General features: G+C 38.2%; 1 protein-coding gene across 23 annotated transcripts in view; it reads left to right on the top strand.

Annotated features, from left to right (window-relative positions):
- Positions 1-23,355, top strand: part of CCDC7 (coiled-coil domain containing 7) — a 394,574-nt gene that overhangs the window by 249,929 nt on the left and 121,290 nt on the right. For all 23 annotated transcript variants that reach the window (XR_013172290.1, XR_013172291.1, XR_013172292.1 and 20 more), the window contains 2 exons: positions 16,463-16,573; positions 21,683-21,793. Coding sequence is in view for 2 of the 23 variants with exons in the window: in XM_077152126.1 (XP_077008241.1) it covers positions 16,463-16,573; positions 21,683-21,793 (222 nt within the window). In the remaining 21 variants the exon portion in view is untranslated. The remainder of the gene's footprint in view (positions 1-16,462; positions 16,574-21,682; positions 21,794-23,355) is intronic.

Below are 23,355 nucleotides of genomic sequence, written 5' to 3'. Positions count from 1 at the left end.
TTCCATTCCCCACTCCCATACCACTCCTGCCCAAACTTGGGGTTATGTGGCAAAAGCTGTATTCTTGAGTTACTTGGTTTAGGGTCTCTTTTTACTTTAGGTAGATTCATATATTGTTTGCTTTCAGTATCTTTTCCATCTTATTTTCCTTACTGATTTTATTTTATTTTTAGAAGAAGTATAACTTTATTATAATTCCAGAAGAAAAGTCATGCTAAATGGTATTCCTAGGGAAAGATCATTCCTTTTTCCATTCTCCTGAAATTTCTAGTTTCCCTATCCTTCTTATAGGTAATGAACTATTATGTTTGTGGTTTATATTTTCAGTGTTCATTTTCTTAAGGTTTGTATTTCTCTGTTCCTGTCTCTATGTGTATTTATGACCTTTTTTATGTAGAAGTTTGTATACTAAATATTTTTGCAAGCTTTTTTTTTGTTTTACTTAATATTTTCTCCTAAAACTCAGCCCATGCCAGCTTATATGAATCTTTTTCATTCCTTTATAGATGTATGTACATATTGTAGGCCATATTTTGTACTGTACTATTGTTTATGCTATGTACAATGACTCTTCTATGAGTGATCATTTAGAGTAGTGAATATTTTGTAATCATGAATAACATAGTAAATGTAGTAAATGAACTTATACAAATTCTTTTTCATTTTGGTCTACAAATTTGTATTAACCTAAAGTACAATAAACCACATACCAACGTAAAAAATTTTTGACGTCTAGGAATATGTATGAAATGATTCCATTTCAAAACACACCCATTGAAACTCTTCACACAATGTACTATCGTATGTAATAATTGATAATTTACTTATGACTTTATAAGAATGGAAGAAAATGCTGCTGTACACTTGTTAGAAATTTAAAATATAGAGATTTCACAATAGATCTGATTTTCTATTTAGTGTATTAAATGCATCTCTTTATGTAGCTTGTGTTGAAAACCTCATGGCTGAACAAAAAGATTCAGTGTTAAAAACCCAAACACAAGAAAAGAAACAAAGAACTCCTAGAGATGAAAACTTTAACAGTACGTATAATAATTATAGATAACTTTAAATTGTATTAAACTCAACAGAACTTTAATCTTCCACTGTACCTTTCATTCCCATAAGTCCTGTGATTTGTTTTTTAAAACTTTCTATTTCTTCATTTTATTCACCTAATGCTTTCTTTATCTCTTCCCTCAACTTGTCAATTTGATTTGATTTTTTTGTTTTTGCATGGTCAGGCACCAGGTTTCTGGTATGGCAGGTGAGAACTCTGCCTGCTGAGCCATTGTGGCCCTGATTTGATTTTTAATGAGATTTTCCATGTCTGTTTGAACATCCTGAATTAGTTGTTTCAATGCCTGTATTTCATATCCATTGTTGGTTTGTTCCTTTGATTGGGCCATATCTTTGATTTTCCTAGTATGACTCATTATTTTTTGCTGTTGTCCAGGCATTTGATTTCCTTAATTGGTTTATTTTGGAAGTTGTTTTCACTCTTTTACCTAGGATTTTCTTGTTTGAAGGCTTTGTTCTCTGTCCTTTGACATTCAGTTCAACTTTTTCTAGACCTCTAGCATAGGTTCTGTTTAACTGATTGAATTTTTCAGTTCTTGTTTTTCTATTTCTTGTCCTGCCTATATGAATCCATTTTTTGGCATGGGGAGGGTCTCCTCAGATATTATAAACCCCAGTCAGATTTTCCTAGACTGGACTGGCCTCCTCTCAGGAGAAAAGAGTTGCCTGCATCAGTTTTCCCTGAGGATGTGACCCCAGGTTGTCAGACTTTCCTATGGAGCCTCTAGACTCTGTGCTTTTCCTATCCTGCTCATTAATGTGGCACTTGTCTGCCTGTGGCTTCCCACCATCGTAAAGTGGGGTAGTGTCTTTAACTTCAGCAGACTCTCCCTGTTGTATGGTTGAGACAGAGGAGAGGTTGTAGGTTGGCATTAATTGCTTCAGTTTTCCAGTCCCTGGGGCCTGAATTCCTGGAGGGAGGGATTTCACTTGAGCTGGGCCCCACCTTTCTCTTGAGGAAGGTACAGCCTTTAGGAAATTAACTCTTTTCATCTGACTAGTTACTTTGTCTCTCAGACAAGCTTAATTCCACTCTGCTCTTGCCTGGGGCAGCGCTGGAGCCTGAGAAGCCTCACATTCTATCTAGTGAGCTGTTAAGTGGTAGAAACAAAACAAAACAAAAAATCCTTTTCAAGACCCCTGCTCTTTGGGTTTTTGAATCAAGATCTTAAGTTGGTACATTGCTCTATGTATCTCCAAGCTCTATGTGCCCCCTTTTATTAAGGTACAGCCCTTTTCAAGGATTTTGTGCTGTCCAACTCAAAAAGCCTGTTTTTTTTGTTGTTGTTGTTGTTTGTTTGTTTTTTTGCTGTCAGCCCTGCCCCCTCTTTGCTGGGGCAAAAGCTCCTAGCATCGTTAACTCTTATTCCAAGTTTATCTGAACTGGGAGCCTATTTTTAGCAGTCAGAATTTGTTAATTAATTCCTCAATTGGGGCTTGGCTGAGCTAAACCCTTGTTGCTAGTAAAATCTGTTTCTTTTCCCCTCGGGGAATTAGCCTGCAATCCTCATGAGGGAGGGGTAATGGCCTCCATGGCTTGAGGATTTACAGTTCTGTGTGGGATTTCAGCCAATCTAGCTTGTCCAGACTGGAGTACACTGTGTGTCTGGTCACTGATGTGGCCCCAGAAATTCTGTATTCTTCCTGGCTATTTACTAGCTGCCCTGGAGGATGAACTAAATTCCATGCCTCACTAAGCTGCTATCTAGTCCCTGAACTCTCTGGTTTATCTTTCTTTTGGTTCATTTTATGAAGGTAAATATTTCTCTGTTTCACTCTCTATGTATTTTATTTCCCACTTTTCTTAAATGAAAGTTAGTGAATAGACATCCTGTTGTTTGATTTTGTTCTTTTATTTTTAAACTAATTATATTTCCTGGAAATACCTCCATTTCAGTATATAGAGATGCTTTACAGTTGTATATACAGCCTCCGTACCTACTATAGATAATACACTAGCATAGTTTATAGTATATACTAAAGTTTACACAGTAATTTTATTAAAGCCAAATAATTAGGTGGTATTACATTTTTTCTGATTACGAATGATATAATGATTAATCTTGTGCATGTGAATTTTCTTTATTTCATCTACAAATATGTATTAACCTAACGTATGTTACCAAATGTGCTGGTTTGAAAGGATATATGCCCCCTAAGAAAAGCCATGTTTTGATATAAATCCCATTTCTTAAAGGTAGAATAATCCTTATTCAATACTGTATATTTGAAACTGTAATGAGATCATCTCCCTAGTTGATGTGATTTAGTTAAGAATGGTTGTTAAACTGGATTAGGGGATGACATGTCTCCACCCATTTGAGTGGGCCTTGATTGGTTTACTGGAGTCCTATAAAAGAGGAAATATTTTGGAGAATGAGAGATTCAGAGAGAGCAGAACGATGTAGCCATGAGATGCAGAGAGTCCACGAGCCAGCAACCTTTGGAGATGAAGAAGGGAAACGCCTCCCGGGGAGCTTCATGAAACCAGAAGCCAGGAGAGTAAGCTAGCAGATGACGCCGTGTCTGCCATGTGCCCTTCCAGCTCAGAGAGAAGCCCTGACTGCGTTCACCATGTGCCTTTCCAGATGAGAGAGAAACCCTGAACTTCATCAGCCCTCTTGAGCCAAGGTATCTTTCCCCGGATGCCTCTGATTGGACATTTCTATAGACTTGTTTTAATTGGGACATTTTCTCGGCCTTAGATCTGTAAACTAGCAACTCATTAAATTCCCCTTGTTAAAAGCCATTCCTTCTCTGGTATATTGCATTCTAGCAGCTAGCAAACTAGAACACCAAAGAAAATTAAAGACCAATATAAAATCTGGTTGAATGGCTAAGAATATATATGAATTAATGATACCATTTCAGAATGCACTCATTGAAACTATTCTCACAATGATCATGCCAGATGTAACTTTATAGTAATAACTTGCTTACAACTTTATCAAAATGAGAAAAATAGCTGCTGCAAACTTTAAAATCTAGAGATTTCATAAAGATCTGATTTTCTCTTTATTGGACTAAATACATCTCTTTATGTAGTTCATGATGAAGAACCAGAAGAAAATTTCATACATAAGCATTAAGATTCTGTATCAAAAACCCAAATGAGAATACAGAAGCAAAAACTTTCAGAAAAGAAAGACTCAACGTATGAACAGTAATTATATTTCATCAAGATGTACTTGAGTATATATGTCATAGAAATTCATACTTCAACCTATAGTATGAATTCCCTAAGAAATACAGAAAAGAAAAATATCAATGCCATTTGGTTGGGATTTCTGTTTGTATGACTGTTTCATAGCTGGGTTCATAGGTTCAGTATACACCAAGCTTAAAATCAGGCTGATAATTGTCTCTGAAAGGGCAGTGGCCTCTCTCATAGACTTCAAATGGTGAACTGACGGGTTCTGTGACTTGTAACTCAGGTGACAAATGTATATGAGTGGAGACAATGAGATGAGTGACCTTGATAGTCCATGCATGTCCTCAGTGGCATGCTATTTTGGCATGCTGTTATGATCAGTAGAACCCTTTCTGATACCTGGTAGATGTGTTTTGAATTGAGTAAGTAGGATTTTGTATTGGAGTTTTAATGGAGGGCAGGTACAATACTTTGATGAGCCAGAAGCAATAGTGAATGAAACAAGGTAGGTTATTACTTACAGGTCCTGAAGAGGTCCTGGAGAGGAAGGTAGACATCATGAGGGATGATGGAAAACATGAGTGGCTTGGGTGACTCAACTAGCAGGTGGAGAGCACACAAGCAGAAATAGAGGGACCCGTGGACTTGTGCCTACATTGTGGTCAGGGGTTGAGGTTAGTAAATATGCTGCAGGAGTCAAGAATTTGTTTGTTTAAACTAGAAGTACATGATAAGGGATTGGGGGGGGGGGGAGTCTGGGAGAGAAGGCATATTTAGCTTATCTTTTTGGGCCAACTGTAAATTTTGGGAAAGGTATTCCTAGATATCAAATATGTTTTACATTGAACTCTGACCCCGGCCGAGAGAGTCCAATCATCTCTGGGGAAAAGAGACCTTGTCTTAATCCCAGTCTTGTTTGTATTTAAAAGCTCATAAATCTGGATGAGAGCTTATAAATCTCTCAGAATCCTCTCCAGTTTCACTGGAAGGAGCGGAGGCAGTAGCACTTGTATTAATCATAGAGGCCATAACTTACAGTCTCTAGTGGGTCTCTTAGATACCCATGACTCAATCCCTGGCCATGAGTTCTTTGTTGGGGGTACCACAAATATCCTCCTTTGAGACTCCACTATTGAATAACCAGTTGCAGAGATTCTTCAGGAATGCTCTTGCCTGGTTGGTATTCATGAGGGAGCCCTATTGCCACTTTTACAATTCTCCCTTTAATAATAACTTTTTGTCATTTGGCAGTGGTTTCTTTCACCATACCTTGAAATAGTTAAGATTCGGATTGTGTAGTGGACCAATTATTCCAATCTTTTAAGAAGATTTAATTGAGGTAGATCATGAACAGGACCAGTTGCATGGAACCTAAATCTGAGTTTGATAAACGATCTCATCTTCTACTCCCCAGCAGCTAAACTGCCTCTCTCTTCTTCTCATGCTGTTGTTGGGGCTGGTGTTCCAAGTGTTCTTACTCTTTGGAGTCCATGTAGACCATAAAGTCCACTGTCCTGTTGCTGTAGTTAAATTCATTTTACAAGGAAATGAGCTTGATGAAGTGGTTATTGTGGGCAATGCCAGTCACCCACATCAAAAGTAGAAAACAGAAGACAACCTGTTCCTCCCAGTAGCCCAAGATGCCATTTGGGGACCCTTTGACACCTGCTTCACTACCTTCTTGATGCCATTATATTTGTCTACTTTCTCTAGTTGGCAGGTCAGATCCATGACAGACATATTGGGGATAGGACATGGAAGGCCATGCCAGTGAGCTTACCATTTAGCTTCAGGATGACCTTGTCCACCACTTTGGCAGCACTGGAAGATGCAGGGATGATATTCTGGGCAGCCTCATGCTGCCATACCACATTTTCCTGGAAGGGCCAGGAAGGGTCTTCTAGGTGGTAGTGATGGCATGCATAGTGGTCATGAGTATTTCCATTAGCTGAAGTTGTTATGGATGACCTTGGCCTGGGGGGCCAGGCAGTTAGTGGTACAGGAAACATTGCTGATGATCTTGAGGGAGTTGACATACTTCTCATGGTTCATACTTCTTACAAATGGGGGTGCCAGCATTGGCTGAAGGGGCGGAGATGGTGACTCTTTTGGCACCTCCCTTCAAGTGAGCCTTGGCCTTCTCCAGGATTGTGAAGACACCAGTGAACTCCCCAACATATTCACCACCAGCATCAATCCATTTGATTTTGGTGGGGTCTAGATCCTAAAAGATAGTAATGGCATTCCCATTTATAATAAGCTTCCCATTCTCAGCCTTGATGGTGCCTTTAAACTTGCCATGGGTGAAATCATTCTGGAACATGTAGACCAAGTAGATGAGGTCAATGAAGGGGCTATTGATGGCACAATCTATACTTTGCTAGAGCAGCCCTGGTGATCAGGCACCCAATATGGCCAAATTTGTTTATTCTGACCTTTACTGTCATGTCTCAGAGATATGGCTGGCACTACATGAAAAGATCTGGCTGGCTGTTGAGCAGAGAGGAGCAGAGAGACTCGTTTTACTTTTTGAAGAAGAGAGGGCCGAAGGCTTGACTGTCATCTTTTGGAATAAGAATCATGCACCTTTTCATTGTTTCCCAGGAATTTCATTTGGATACTAGGACCTTGTGCCTTGCTGTATTAAAAGCCCTTGGCAATATAATGATGACAATGACATCTGGGCTTGATATCCTGGCCATTAGTTACTTATTGGGAACCCATGAGTCTCCTCTTTTGTGAACGTATTTTTGAGTAAAAGACCCAGGGATCTCTTTGGGAAGGCCCTTCCAGGACAGTCCAGAGAGAGTACCCAATTACCACTTTTACAATCCTTTCTCAGCAGTCAATCTTTCCTATCTTGGCAGTTGCTTTTTTCCTCAAGATTAGGAGTTTTTCTGTAGGGATGTAGATTGTATTTCAGACTGATTGACCTGACCTTATAAGGAAGTTTAATTGAGGTAGATAACCAAGACGATGGGCAGATTGGAACGTGAGTCTGACTAACATCTTGTCATGTATGATTTTCAGTCCCTTGTTGTATACCCAAGGAAACAGTAAGAAGGGTCAACGGTGAATGTAACCTCTGCAAGTGTGGTCCAAACGTTTTTTAGTGTCAGAGAACTCATTATGGGTGATCCAAATCAGTTACAGCCACCCAAATCCACAGGTACCAAAGTGGAGGGTTTTCTTCTCTTTCTCCTTCTTCTCAAGAACAATGGCCACTGTCAGGGCACTCTCAAGGAGGGTTCTGTTCTGACAGACTCCATAAAGTGCCACTGTTTTTCACAGAGTTAAAAAAATATGATATCTTTCATCATGGATATGAACTCTCTAAGTTCTTGTCAGGTCATGGAGTAAAGCTATCCCATCAGATCTACATTCTTTTCATTAAAGGTATGAATTTCAATACCTTGGTTTATCAGAGGTATTAATTTTCCCTGGGTGCTGCTTAGAACTGACAATAGTTATTGGGTTTCAGGTTCTTTGACAAGTTTTATTCCCATCAATAGAGGACCTTAAGCAGTAGTCAAAATTTCCTATGATTGTGTTTTAGAATCTCTCTTGGGTATGTATTTTGATCATTGGTTGAGCTTGGCTAAGGTACTAAAGGGAAGGACCAATAATTGCAGGTAAAACATTGAAGTTCTGTAATCATCATTAGCACTCTTCATGATTGCCAGGAGGAGTCCACTAGCAACTTTTGTAGATGGAATTGTATTACCCTTGAAGTGCCATGAGAATTCCTCAGACAGTTGCCAATGATACACTAGAGCTCCCTTGAAATGCTCTTTGGACTCTGGTAGCAAAGTCCATGAGTGTCCTCTGATATCATAAGTTTTTTTTTTTTTTCCAGATAAGCATTGTGGTTCATTGATTACCCTTCCTGCAGGGTCAATTTTCCAGTGAGATTCTGCCAGGTTTTAGTGATCGATTAAGACCATGAGCCAGTTTGAAAATAACAATTAAGTCTTGGTTCACTTAGTGAAATAGTTTAAGTATAGTCTATGTAGAAAAGGGCCTAACTCCCTGTATTAGAGTTATTTAGGGAAACACAATGAACAGGAGATTTCTGTAAATATTATGAGATTTGATAAAAGAGTCTCACACAACTGCAGGGATGGGCGAGCCCAAATTCTGTAGGGCAGGCTACAAGCTGGCAATGCTGATGAAGATTTTCAAAGAACTCCCCAGGAGGAGCTGGCTGGCTGAAGTAGAGATGAAAATTCTTTCTTTTGACTGCTGAAGTAATCATTTCTCCTTTTAAAGTCTTAAGCTGATTGGATGAAATTCTCTCACTGCTTGAAGAAATATTTCTTAGTTTACCATAGGTGTAATCAGCCATAAATATAATAAACTGATTAATGATTTAGTCCACGAAATGCCCTTACAGTAACAGGTTCAGACTACCAAGCACCATTACCTGACAAAGTTAACATATGAACTAACCATCATGCTGTCCCAGTGTAACATTATTTCCCATGGAACAACACTATGTGAGGATTACATTGATCAACCATAATAAAATGACATTACACTTTAGAGAACACCAAGCAAAGGTTCCTTTTTGTGGACCAGAGACATTGCAAGAGAGTAGTAGAAGATGATGGAGTGGGAAAAGTACTGAATGTGAATTTCCAATAAACAAATGTCTTCAAAGTCTCCAGTAAAGATGGTCTTGGTAGGGCCAATGAACAGCATCTTTGCCAAGCCCCCCATTCTTCCATAAGGAGGCTTTATTATGGAGGCCTCTGGGTTTGGAATATAGATGTGTTTAAGAATTAGGCTGCAGTGGTGGGGGGTAGGGGGTGGGATAGTTTGCATAAGCCTTGATGTTTATGCATAGATTAGAAATTGTGTTCAATTCATAAGACCATCAAATCTAGTCCAACCACTTATGGATGGTTTCTGCCAGTCCATTGCATATGTGTCTGTGTTTTCTTCCACAGTGTGAATCCTGACTGTCAACAATATCAATGCATCTATTCATTTTCTTAGTTCTATTGTATTAATTTGCAAGCTGCCAGAATGGATATACCAGAACTGGAATGCCTTTTGAAAAGGGAAATCTAATAAGTCACAGTTTACAGTTCTAAGAAAGTAAAAGTGTCTAAATTAAGGGACCAACGACAGGTGCCTTAATTGGTCAGGAACCCCTCTGTCAACTGGGAAGTTACATGGCTGGCATCTGCTGGTTCCTTGCTCCTGGGCTCCACTGCTTTCAGTCTTTGTCCATGTGGGCATACCTCACTTTGTTTCTCTAGGGCTGGCTTTCATCTCTTGGCTTCCCTTGGCTCTCTCCAGGTTCTGGCTTGCTTAACATCTCATGGTGATGTCTGCTGGACTCCAAGCATCTCCAAATGCGCTGTGTCTCTATTCTCTGAAGCAACTGTTCTCCAAGCATCTATATCTGCTCTCTCTGTCAGTTCTGAGGCTTCTGTTGTTTCCATTGGCTCTGTCACCTCTGCTCTGAAGTTTCTGTCTGTCCTCTCTGGCTTCTGTCATGTTGGTAGACTCTGCTCTGAAGTTTTTGTTGATTCTGTTACTTCTGTCAGCTCCAAAGTTTCTCTCAAAAATGTTTCCTGTTTTAAGGGATTCCAGTAAACTAATCAAGACCCACCTGAAATGGGTAGAGTCCAATCTATATCTAATCATAGGTCACACTCACAATTGAGCACATCATGTCTCTGTGGAGATAATCTAATCAAGTTTCCAACCTACGGTATTGAATCAGGATTAAAAGAAATGACTGTCCCCAAAGATTGGATCAGGACTAAAGCATGGGTTTTTTTTAGGGTGCATAATACTTTAAAACTGGCACACCTATAATGCTTCTAAAATTGTTTCAGTGTTGCTTAGCTCATATTACTGCAAAATCAAACCAAGTAAAAAGATTTCAATGTTTTTTACAGTCCCCTCCCCGTACTTTTCCTTAAGACTGAGGATATATGCCAAATACTATGTTGTGATTTGCTTGAATTTTTTTTTTATTTCTAGTGGAATAAGCTGCTTAGAATATATTCTTCAGACTTAGTTCCCCATTGTTATCCTTGCAGAACTTTATCTAATTTCAAAATTAAAATATATGCATAAACATATTCCAAGAGAAGTATGTATGTTTTCTCCCATGTCCTTTTCCCTGAATTTACCAGTCTTTCGGTCACCTTCTGCAGCCTCTCATCCTTGAAGGTAATGAACTGTAGTGTTTCCTGGTTTATCTTTTTTCTATCTCATTTTTAAAAGATAGGTATCTCTTCAATTCTCTATGTATTTTTTTAAATTCCCTCCCTCAGTTTTACCCTAAAAGTATTTGCTAGAGATCCCATTTTCAGCTAGGATAAAATGTCATTTACCTTCTCAGATCATACCTAGAAACTTCACTTCTGTCCTGGGTACTTGTACCTTATCTGTCTTAAGGGTCTAGCCATATTTTATGTATGGATCACCAGATGTTCACTTTTTGTTTCTGGTATACTTTTTTGACCCTCCAGGAGGATGTCATCAATATATTGGCTAACTAGTGCTCCCTCTGAGACAGGGCTTTTCCAAGTCACTGCTTACTGATTGATTACAGTCAGGGATTTAAGTGACTTACAGTCTGGAGATTTAGGTAGCCTTGCAGAAGGACATCAAAGTTGTTTGCATGTCATTCCACAAAGCACAACTGATCCTGATAATTTGGATGGGGAGTAATGCTTGACAGGATATCTGTTAGCTAGGGCACAAGCCTCTGTGACAGTCACAATATCATGAATAGCCACAGCCAAGGCAGGCGTTATGGCATTGAGTCCCCATTATCAATGGTGTGTCTCTTGGCATTCAAGACATGTGCATAGGCCAGATGCATCAACTGAATGGTGAAATGATCTCATGGACAGCTTTTGCTTCTTAAGCTTAACAATGTACAGGTATTTCTTTTTTTCCATAGACAGTCAGTATTGTTTTGGGGATACAATGGTGCTAACATAGATAGTTTTGAAGGTTCACAGGCTTCTACCTTCCCTCAATTTGGCCCTTGAGGTAGCAATTCCTTTCAAAACTTGGGGCTCAATGAAAATGGGGATGCTTATAGATAATACATCAATCCAGTAATATATTCATACTGGGAAATGAATAATTAAAGTCTGTTAGGCCCTAAATGGTCCCACCCATAGTCCAGTCTAGATAAGTGTGCTGGTGGCCATGGCCTCAACACCAAACCAGAAAGCATTATCTGTTTTCCTGTCATGCTGGTGCTAGGGATTTGGGGGGCTAACAGTCGTCTGTGCACAGGTAATCTAAAGATCCAAGAAATGCATTTCTCCCCCACCTCACACTGAAACACAGCCCTTTCAGGTCATCCCTTGGGACAGACGGGCCTTGGCCTAAACCCTATTCTTATTTGTGCTTGAAAGCTGGTAAGTCTGTGTAGAAGTTGGCAAGTCATGCCATATTTTGCATGTGGGTCACCGGGTGATCCATATGCGAAGGCCTCTGAATGAAACTCCATTTTCACTGGGAGGAACAGAGGTGGCACTTGTATTAATCAGAGGCCATACCTTGCAGAGCCTAATGGGGTCACTTAGGCATCCATGGCTCAGTACCTAGCCATGAGTTCTTTTTTGTGGTTCTCATCAATGTCCTCCATTGAGACCCTATTGTTAATCTACAAATGTGAATTAAACTAGAGTATAGATACATTGAGAAAACTGCATACCAATGTAAAATATATTTAATATCTGGGAATATTTATGAAATAATAAAGTTTCAAGACACATCCAATGAATGTGTTCTCACAATGTACATCTCATCTTTTACAAGTTTACTTATAACTGACTTGTAGTTAGTACTTGTATGACTGCTGTATTCTTGCTATAAATTTGAAGCCAAGATATTGGATAATTAATCTAATTTTATACTTAGCATACTAAATGCATCTCTTTATGTAGCTTGTGATAGAGAAATAGGTGAAAATATCTTAGTTGAATAAGATTCAGTGTCAAAAACCCAAATGAATAAAAAGATGGAAAGAAAGGCCAGAGAGGAAAGACTCAATAGGAATTATAATGATTATAGAAATATTTAAATTTATTTAAATAAGATCAACAGAAAAACTTTTATCTTGTGTTCATAAATATGTACTCATGTATACATTTTAGACATTTTACAGTTTAACTTTTAGGATGAATACTCTAAGTTAAATAAAGAAGCCAAAACACTGGTACCTTTTAGTTGGGATTTCTATTCATAAGACTATTTCATGTATATGGTTCCTGTGCTCAGTAGCCACTCAAATCTGATAGCATGTTTTCATGATAAAGTCTTTTGATGCCAGAAGTTTTTAATTTTTATGAGGTCCCATTTATGTCTTTTTTCTTTGATTCCTCATGCTTTTGGTGTAAAGTCTAAGAAACCATTGCCTACTGCAAGGCTTAAGAATGCATCTGTGTTTTCTTCTAGGAGCTTTATGGTTTTGATTCTTATTTAGGTCTTCAATCTATTTTGAATTAATTTTTTGTACATGGGGTGAGATAGGGGTCTACCTTCATTCTTTTGCATATAGATATCTAGTTTTTGCAGTGCCATTTGTGGAAGGGACTATTCTTTTCCAACTGAATGGATTTGACATCCTTGTCAAAAATAAATTGTCCGTTTAAGAATTAAGAATTAGGAGGATTTTATCTGAACTCTTAATTCAATTCCTTTGGTCTATATGTGTCTGTTCTTGTGCCAGTGCAATGCTGTTTTGGTTACGGTAGCTTTGTAACAAGTTTTTAAATTGAGAAGAGTGAGATCTCCTACTTTGTTCTTATTTTTCAACATATTTTCAGCTATTCATGGAAACTCACCCTCTGTATCTGCAGAGAAGGCTATAGAATTTCGATTGGAATTGTATTGACTCTGTATATCTTTTTAAGTAGAATTGACATCTTAATGATATCTACTCTTCCAATCCATGAACACAGAATATCCTTCCATTTATTTAAGTCTTCTTTGATTTCTTTTAGCAATGCTTTGTAGTTTTCCATGCCAGGTCCTTTACATCCCTGTGTTAATTTATTTCTAAATATTTTATTCTTTCAGTTGCTATTGTAAATGGAATTTTTTCTTGATTTTCAGAGTTTTTGTTACTAACGTATAATAAAAACTACTGATTTTTGCATGTTGATCTTTTATCCTGCCGTTTTGATTAACTCATTATTTATGATAGCTTTCTTTTGATTTTTGGGGGGATTTTCTGTATAAGGATCATGCCATGTACAAATAGGGAAACTTTCATTTCTTCCTTTTCAATTTGGATAGCTTTTATTTCTACCTCTTGCCTAATTGCCCTGGCTAGAACTTCCAGTACAATGCTGAATAACAGTGGTGACAGTCGGTATCCTTATCTTGTTCCTGATTTTAGAGGAAAACTTTCAGTCTTTCACCATTGAGTATGATGTTGGCAGTGGGTTTTTTCACCTGTATCCTTTATCATGTTGAAGAAGTATCTATTCCTAGTTTTCTAAGGGTTTTTATCAAGAAGAGGTGCTGGATTTCTTTGTTGGCAATTGTTTTCTTTCAGCACTTTAAATGTTTTGTACCTGTGCGTCTTGACTCCATGGTTTCTGATGAGAATTTAGTGCTTAATCTTATTAGTATTACTGTATATGTAACTCACTGCTTTTCTCTTGCAGCTTTCAATACTCTCTCCTTGTCCTTGGCACTGGATAATTGATATGGGGTATTTACACATGGTTCTCTTTGAGTTCATTCTGCTTTTGGTTTCCTTGTCTTCGTGAATGTGTTTATTCCTGTCTTTCATTAAATTTGGGAAGTTTTTTGCCATTATTTCTTTGACTATTCCTTCTGCCCTTTTTCTCTTTCTTCTCCTTCTTGGACTATCATAATGCATATATTTGTATTCTTGATAGTTTCCCACAGGTCTGTTAGGCTCTGTTCATTCTTTAAAATTTATTTTTCCTTTGTACTCCTCAATCTGAATCATTCCAATTTTCTTACCTGTGAGGACTGTGGTTTCTTTTTCTGTCACCTCTAGTCTGCTCTTAAAAAGCATCTAGGGACTTTTTCATTTCAGTTGTGGGTTCTTTAAGTCAAGTATTTCTGTCTGGTCTCTAATGAAAATCTCAAAGAGATTCCCCCACATTATTCATTCATTGTTTTCCTCATATCCTTTAACTCTTTCTCCGAGTTTTCCTTTATCTCTTGAAGCATATTGAAGATTCATTTATTTTTAAAAGTCTCTGGTAAGAGTCTGCTTCTCATCTGATGGTTTCTTGATTTTTTTCTTGCTTCTTTGAATGGGTCACCATTTCCTATGTCTTTGTTTGTAACCTTTTGTTGTACACTATACATTGTAATATTTTAAAATGTTAATTCTGGGATTTAGGCCCTGAGTTGTCTGTTCTTTAAGTTTGTATCCAGATAGTGATTTAATATAGATTTTCTTGAATGTCAGGAGCTAATCATAATGAACAAACCAAAGCTAAAATTACGTTCACTCTCTTTGTAGCTGTCTCTATTTTGGATAGAGGTCTCCTTCAGAAGTTAACCCTCCTATCAAGAATATCAGCCTGAGGCAAATGCAAAGAACAAGGTCCTCCAAGTCTTATCTGAGCCTATGCAGAACTATGGAGCCTGTTTCTTTTCCACAGTTTTTCTTGCTAGAGGACTTATGAATTGTCCATTTATGGTTTATAAGAGTTTGAGTGAATGCCTCCTCTATTCCATTTGAAATAGACTTTCATCCTTTCCTGTGCAGTTTTTTGAGTTACTTAATGCAGGTAGTCCTTTGCCCTAGTCTGATTCAAACTTATTTGTTTCTCACACTATTCCAGCTCTCTGTAAGCCACTAGGCCATCAGCACAAATTCTGGGCAGTTAAATACAGGACATATTCCCTGGTTCATTTCTCAGACTGCCACTTGATAGATTGGCCCTGGCATACATGCATCCCAGTATGCACACAGAGGCCACTCTGCTTCTTCTGGAACAGGACCAGGGACCCACAATGGGATTGGAAGCTGTCTCTACCCCATTTGTGGAGGGGATGTGGGAGATGCCAGCAAGGGCTCCAGGGGCTTCTTCTGTGGCTTTTTTATTTTTATTTTTGGGTGCATGATCCAGATCGAACCTGGGTCTCCCACGTACAAGGTAAGCATTCTACCACTGAATCTTCTATGGCTTTTGAATCTGTTTTTTTCTTGATTCAGCATTGGCCAGTTAATGCAGTTCTTTAGCTGCTTTCCAAGGTTTTGAGGAAGGTTGCTGTCTTTGGATTCTTCTGCTATCGTTGCCCAAGGAGGGTTGGAACAATGACCACCCTCAGAGCTAACCACCAGTGATCTAAAGTAGCTGATCAAAAAGTAGTGCACAACATAAGTTTAATAATTATAGATATGATTATTATATACTTGGAGTTTGGAGGGCTAGATCTTTATGTCCCCCTCTGGCACAAACAAGCTATGCCAGGAGCTTGAGTTCCAGACCCCAGTGCTGCCTGCCTGGAGGCTGGGGGAAAGGAGATGGTGGCCACTACAGGGAGGGTGAAACTCACAGTTATTTATTGCGATTTACTCATCTCTTCCTCCTGCTCACCCCTGGATGCTGTGAAGTGATCCCCTAGATTGTGGAGTTTCAAAATAGTTGATTCAGATAGATCCTGTTAGTTCAATAGTTGTTTGCTGGAGGGACTGATTTCTAGAACTTCCTATTCTACCATCTTCCCATAATCCTTTCCCTCAGGGATTTTTGTTTTGTTTGTTTTAACATAATATCTCCAGAAAATACCTCCATGTCAGTTTATAGGGATCATTTTCATTCATCTATACAGCTGTTATACTCTATTATATATCAAATTTATACTATTTTCCTTAGTTTATACAATTAATTATCTATGCTTGAACATTTAGGTGATAATGAATATCTTGCCATTACAAATAATGCTGTCATGAATAAACTTGTGCATAACCATTTCTGTTGTTTAACATACAAATATGTATTAACCTTAAGTATAAATAAACTAATAAAACTGCATACCAACGTGAAATATATTTGATGCATAGGAATATTTATGAAATTATTGTTCAAATTTAGCACATACTCAACTGCTCTCACAATGTTTTCAGACCTAGCAAATAGTAATTTACTTAAAACTTTGTAACAATTGGAAAAATGATACTATACACTTGTTATAATTTGAAATCTACAGATTTCATAATAGATCTGGTTTTCTATGTATCACTTTATGTAGCTGTTGATGAAGGACCAGGTGAAAACCTCACAGTTGAATATGAAGATTCAGTATCAAACATCCAAATGCAAGAAAAGAAAGAAAGAACTGCCAATGGGGAAAGAGTCAAGAGTAAGTTTAATAATTATAGATATTTAAATTTATTAAAATAAGCTCATCAGAAGAATGTTTATCTTGTGTTCAAGAATATACATTTTATAGATATTTTACTGTTTGACCTAAAATGTGAATACCCTAAGTTAACTGGAGATAAAAAGCTGACACACTGCTGATACCTTTTTAGTTAGGATTTCTGTGGGTAAGACTATCTCATGTGTATGTTTATATGTTCAGTATTCATAAACATCCCATAATGGGTCAATAATTGTCTTGCAAAGAGTGTGTTTCTTTTAGCTGATTCCAGGTGCTAATGGGTTTAAAATACCAGTGGTCGCCTCTGATGTAGTGGTCTCCTTATTGGTATAGGCCACATCAGCAAACTGAGCAGTTGTTGTAACTCAGATAGCAAAGGTGGATCACTGAAGCCCATGGAAAGTGTGGCTCTTGTGGCATGTAACAGGGTCTGCAGGGCATTCTCTTGTTTAGGGTATCTCATAGGTAGCATCCTTTTTGGTAGCCTTATGAATGGGTGTCATGAAGATGGTCACATGGGGAATGTGAGATGAAAATAGCAGAATGTCCCACCAAGTGCTGGGATGCCAGAAATTTGGATATCATCTCTTCTGGAATGAAGTTTTATGTGCCCTCTCAGATCCTGCCCAGGGATTATACTTGTGTATTAGGTCTTAATACCTTAAGTGTACAAAGAGACTAGTGTGTTGCTGCATGTGGGTTATGAGGGTGTCAAGTCTTGTTTGATGGTGCCCTTGCTGGGGCCCATCTGGAAGATGTCCTCAACAGAGTGGAAGGCTAGTATGCCTCTGAAAATGGGGCTTTTTCACATCACATCCTATCCATTAATGTCAGTCAGGGAATATAGCTAGTCATATGAAAGGATATTAAAAGTGTTGTGTAGACTCTTCCACAAAAAGGTGAACTGATCTTGATCATCAGAGAGGGGAGCAATTCTGAATAGGGTATTTGTGATGTCATTTGCTGTATACTACGTTCCTTCAGCTTGGGCATCAGCATCTATGACAGTCACGCTATCATGAACTGCCGGTTCTAAGGGAAGTAGTATGGGGTTGAGCTGCTCATAATCTGTGGTGAGTCTCCTGGCTCCTGAGGCTTTGTGCATAAACCAGACAGGTAAACTGAGAAACAGTCTCAGGGAGAACACTGGATTCCCTAAGTTAACAATGAGAGCAGTTAATACCTACACCCCTCCACTTCACTGATAGCAGTGAATGTTGTTCTGGGGAATAATGGTCTTAGCTGCCACTGGTCTAGGAGACGCATGGTCCTGCCACATGCTCCACTAAAATGTTCCTAACTGCAACAATTGCTGAGAGAAATTGGGGGTAAAGATGAGTGGATATGCACATAGACACAAAAATGTGTTCAGTAGCAACAGCATAGCAATGTAGGTTTGTAAGGGCCTGAAGGAACTTAGTCATACTGATAAGGAGCCTCATGGAACTGGCCCCAACTCAAAACCAAAGTATTATCTCTTCCTTCTCATGCTGGTGCTTGGATTTGTAGGGATCACAGTTATCTGCGCATCCTAGAGGCCTAAAGAGTACAGTTCTCCCCTACCTCACATTAATATTTGACCTTGATACAGAGTCTCCAATTACCCCTGGGGACAGAACCATGAGTTGTTGGAGACCCCATCTATCTCCTCCTTTGGGACCCAATTATTGTGTAAGGAGATGCAGAGATCTTTCTGGGATCTGCTGATTCTTTCAGGCTAAGATGCATAATTATCATTTAAAATTTTTTCTTGCTGGTTTAACTTTGATGTCTTGGCATTCTTAGTGTCCCTGATGTTTGTCAATAATATCTGGATTATGAATCTGACCTAATGACCTGACCTTGTATGGAAATTTAATTGAACTCAGTAACCACTAGCATCAGCTGGAAGGAACTTAAAAATCTGAGACTGATTAACAGTCTCATTATCTACTGTTTTCATTTGCTCATGCTAGACTCTAGGGATTACCAGCATGACTCACAGGTCTGCTGTGGACTCTGCAAGTGTGGTTCAAACTAGTTTAAAGAGGGAGACAACACATTACGGTTGAGCCCAAACTGTTGGCACTCTGATGGTTCCTGAGTGAGGAAAGAGAGTCTCTCATTCTCCTGCCTTATTCCCTCTCCTCAAGCACAGTGCTCACTATCAGGGCACTTTCAAGGAGGGGTCTGTGGTGATGCTTCCAATAGGTGCCTCTCTCCTTCATTGAGTTTAATAAGATTACATGCTCCATTTGTAGAGGCCAACCAAGCTGTCTCCAAGTTCTCTTCAGTTTTCTTGGTAAAGAACAAAGGGTTCCATATTTTTTTCCATTAAAGGCACAGTTCTCAAAAACTTGTTGCATTTCAGCCTGTCCTTATGCCCCAGGGAATTGCTTAGAGCTAAGAATAGACATTGCTACAACTTAACTTGCAGGTTCTTTGACAATTTTTGGTCCCATTATAGGAGAATGGTAAATAGTAGTGCAAAATTGCTTCCCTAGCTTTTTAGGGCCCCTTTGTTGGTGTCTGTAGTCACTCACCAGGTCATCTCAGTCAAGGAATTGGGGACTAAAGAGAAGGACTAGTATCCTCTATCAGAACCAGGAAACTCATGTAGACCATCCACTGACACTCTCCGTGTGCAACCATCAGCATCCATTATCACTTTGCAAACCCATTGGCTTGTGTGTCCACTGACATCCTCAGACTCTTGCACATTATCTGTTAGCACACCAAAGAGTGCCTGTGGGTCTCTGTAAAAATTCTCAGGCATGCTGTTTTGGTTTGTTAATGCTGCCAAAAATGCAATACACCAAAAATGGGTGTTTTATAAAGGGAATTTACTAAGTTATAAGTATACAGTTCTAAGGCCATAAAAATGTCCAAACTAAGGCATCCAAAGAAAGATACCTTGACTCAAGAAAGGTCAATCTGGGAAGGCTGATTGTGGCTAGTGTCTGCTGGTCCTTTGGCTTCTGGTTTCAAACAGCGTCCCTGGGGGTGTGTTTTCTGCCGACTCTAAAACTTTTTCTAAAATGGTTCCCTCTTAAACGACTCTAGTAAGTGACCCCACTTTGAATGGGTAGAGACACATCTCCATATAAATCACCTAAGCAAAAAGGTCCCACCTATAATTGGGTGGGTCATATCTCCATGAAAATGACTTAATGAAAAAGATTCCACCCCACAATATTGAATCAGGATTAAAGACATGATTTTTGTGGAATGCACAATAGTTTCAAACTAGCACACACGCTACCTGGGATCTTCTGAGTTTTGCTTTTCCATAAAGGTATTGTGCTTAATTGATACTCTGCTTGCTATGGCAAATTTTCAGAGATCTGCCAAGTTTTGAGTGGATAAACTAAGACAACTAGCTAAATTGAAATCAGAATGGACAAAAGTGTTTTCAACATCCTTGATAAGATGGTCTCATAGAGGTGCCTGAACAATGTATCAGTGGAAAACTGTAGTCTCTGCATAAGGACCCTAGTCTTGGAATGCAGATATGCATGATAGCACAGATGTACTGGGGTAGTATTGCTGTGGCTCCTTAACTGTAACTCCATCCAGAGAATTGCTTTCACTGGCTGGGCACCAAAACTGGTAGGGAGGGCAGCTTCCACCATAACACCTACCAGATAAAGCCTTTGTAAGGACCTATGGTGGGCCAAAAGAAGCACATATAGGATTTTGCTTTAAAACACAACCCTCATTGTATATGTAGGTATATATACATTATACATATATTCATACACATATTTATCTACAGGCATGTACATGTGCACATATACATGTATGTGCACACACATGGAAATAGTTTAGGAAGTATGAGTTCTCACTCACAATTTCAATTCCAGTCCCACCCCTCAGAGTTCATTTCTGCCTTCCTCTATTTCCTGTTTATGTCCTTTCTCCCACAGTATGAATCCTGTTTCTCAAAAATGTCAACACAAGGTAGTGCGATGGTGGATCAGTGACAGAATTCTTTCCTGCCATGCCCGAGACTCGGGTTCGATACCCAGTGCCGGCCCATGTTAAAAAAAAATGAAGACACATTTACTCATTTATTGAATCCTATAATGCTTCCAAAATCATTTCAGAATTGCTTACACATACTGCTACAAAACAGACTTACTAAAAGGATAGGAAGATTTGTTTACAGTTCGCTCTTAAACTGCACAGTGTGCCTAAGCCTGAGGATATATGAAAATTATTTTATTCATGAATAAGAGTTACTTGGCTTAGTACATTTTCTTCCTTTCAGGAAATTAATACTTTAGTTTTAGCTTATCCTTTTGGATGTAATTCTATATTTAAAATATGTGCAGCATTAGTCTATTTCCAAAAGTAAAAAATATGACAAAAGGTATACATGAAAGAAGTATTGTTCCTTCATGTATTATGTCCCTTTCATTGCTACTTCTATTTTAGGTAACCAACAACAATATTTTCTGATTTCTCTTTTCTGTATTTCACTTTGAAAATATAAATTTCTCTATTTTTTATCCTTTCTCCTTCTTTCTTACCCCAAAGTTAGAATATTTGATATCACCTATGCATTTTTCCCCACTGAACATTATCTTTGTAAATGCCTTCAGGTCTGTTTAGCAATCTTTTTCATTCATTTTACAGCATCATTAACATCTGTTTATACCATATATATGCCATAGATGATGTTATATCATAACTTACAGTATATTCCATAGTTTATTCACCCGATCTCTGATGCTTGAACATTTAGGTGATTTGGAATATTTTAAAATTATGAATAATGCCAAATGAGAAAACTTATACATGTGCAATTTCATTGTTTGATTTAGAAATGTGCATGATGTAATGTATAAATAATCTGAGAAAACTAGAGGCCAATGTATACTTTATTTCATACTTCACAATATTTATGAAATAATGAGACAGCATCAATATATACTCACTAAAACTTTTCTCCCAATAATCAGATCAGATACATGATGGTCATAATTATTTAAACTTCATAAAAATGAGAGAAAATATTATTGAACACTTTCCATACATTTGAACTCTAGATATTTCACAAAAGATCTGTTTTTGTATTTAGTGGGCTAAATGCATCTCTTTATGTAGCTCAGGATGAAGAACGAGATGAAAACCTCCTACTCAAGAACCAAGATTCAGTGACCAAGATCCAAATGCAAATAAAAAATCAAAAGACATCCAGAAGGGAAAGGCTCAAGAGTAAGTATGAATATTGGATATATATTTAAATTATTTATTGTTTTGAATTAAACTCATCAGATTATCATTTTTCTTTTATTCATAACCGTGTATTACAGCCCATATTTTATAGATATTTCACCCTTTGAACTATAGTGTGAATACCCAAAGGTAACCAGAGAAAAATAGCTAAAGCATTGATACCTTTTAGTTGAGATTTCTTTTTGTAGCACTATTTCATGGCCATGGGTCTTGTGTTCAGTATCCACAAAGACCCAGTAATAGGCCCATATTTGTGTCTTAAAAGGTATGTACCTTTCAGCTGACAGGTAAGGTGCTGACAGGTTCAAAATACTAATGAGTGCTTCTGATCTGTGATGGTTTCCTCCTGCCATAAGCTCCCATTTGACAGACTGAGGGGTTGCTGAGATGTATGATGCAAATAGAAAATGTGGAGCAATGGAGCCCATGGAAATAGTGGTTCTTGTGGCTCTAGGGGGGCCTCCAGGTACAGCCACATGGGAAATATGAAAGAGCATCTGTAGCCAAAGTCCCGCTAGTAGCTGGGACAACTTGGTGGTAGAGAGTGCCCAAATGTTTTTAATCTCTTCTGGGATGAGATGAGGTTCACATTCTAAGAACTTATCCAGGAATTTACTTGTGTATTAGGTCTTGGTACCTTGTCTGTATTATTTTCCAGCTATGTTGTGCATGGGTCCATGCTCCAGGTCATCATCAAGGTGTCAAGTTTTTGTTGCTTGTGCCCTTGTCTGGACTTTTTGAAGGAGCTGGTGCTCCCTCAAAGAATGGGATTTTTTCCAGGTCAAGATCTTCCCATTAATATATATATATATAATTATATATTGTTATTAATATATATATATACATATATATATAGCCTTGAGGAAGGGCCTTGAAGATGGTTTACCACCCCTTTCACCCCAAAGCAAACTGATCTTGATCATCTGGATAGCAAGGGAAGTGCATTTGTGATGTCATTTGCTGCGTATCATGTTCCATCAATTGGGCAATAGCCATTGTGACCTTCACAATGTTAGTTACTAATGTTGCCAAGGGAGGTACTAGAGTGTTAAACCGCCTTTAAATAGTGCTTAGTTTGTAGTACAAAAGACCTTGTGAATGGATCAGATGGGTCTATTGAATGCGAAAATAGTTTCAAGTCAAATTTTGGTTTCCTTCAGCTCAGGCATGAATACAGTTATTTCTTTTCTTTCCCAGGAAGTTGATAATGTTTTGTTAGACTCTGGTTGTCTGGTTGGTTCGTGGTCTTCCATATCATCTACCCATTTTTTCCCACTAGATCTTATTTATAAAAGCTCTATGTTTGTTTGTAAATCTTTTTTGTTCTTTTTACAACTGCTTTTATAGCTGTTTATACACATTCGCACCATAGATTTATAATATGCCATAATTTATAGATATTCTTCAGTTTATTTACCCACTCTCCGATGCTTGAACATTTAGGTGCTTTTGCATATTTTGCAATTATAAATGGTTTAATGAGAAACCTGTACATAAGAATTTTCATGGTTTGATTTAGAAATGTGTATGATCATAAATAC

This window comes from Tamandua tetradactyla, chromosome 1 (genome assembly GCF_023851605.1).
Source record: "Tamandua tetradactyla isolate mTamTet1 chromosome 1, mTamTet1.pri, whole genome shotgun sequence".
NCBI lineage: Eukaryota > Metazoa > Chordata > Mammalia > Pilosa > Myrmecophagidae > Tamandua > Tamandua tetradactyla.
The sequence above is the reverse complement of the archived record's forward strand: the minus strand, read 5'-3'. Positions and strand labels throughout refer to the sequence as shown.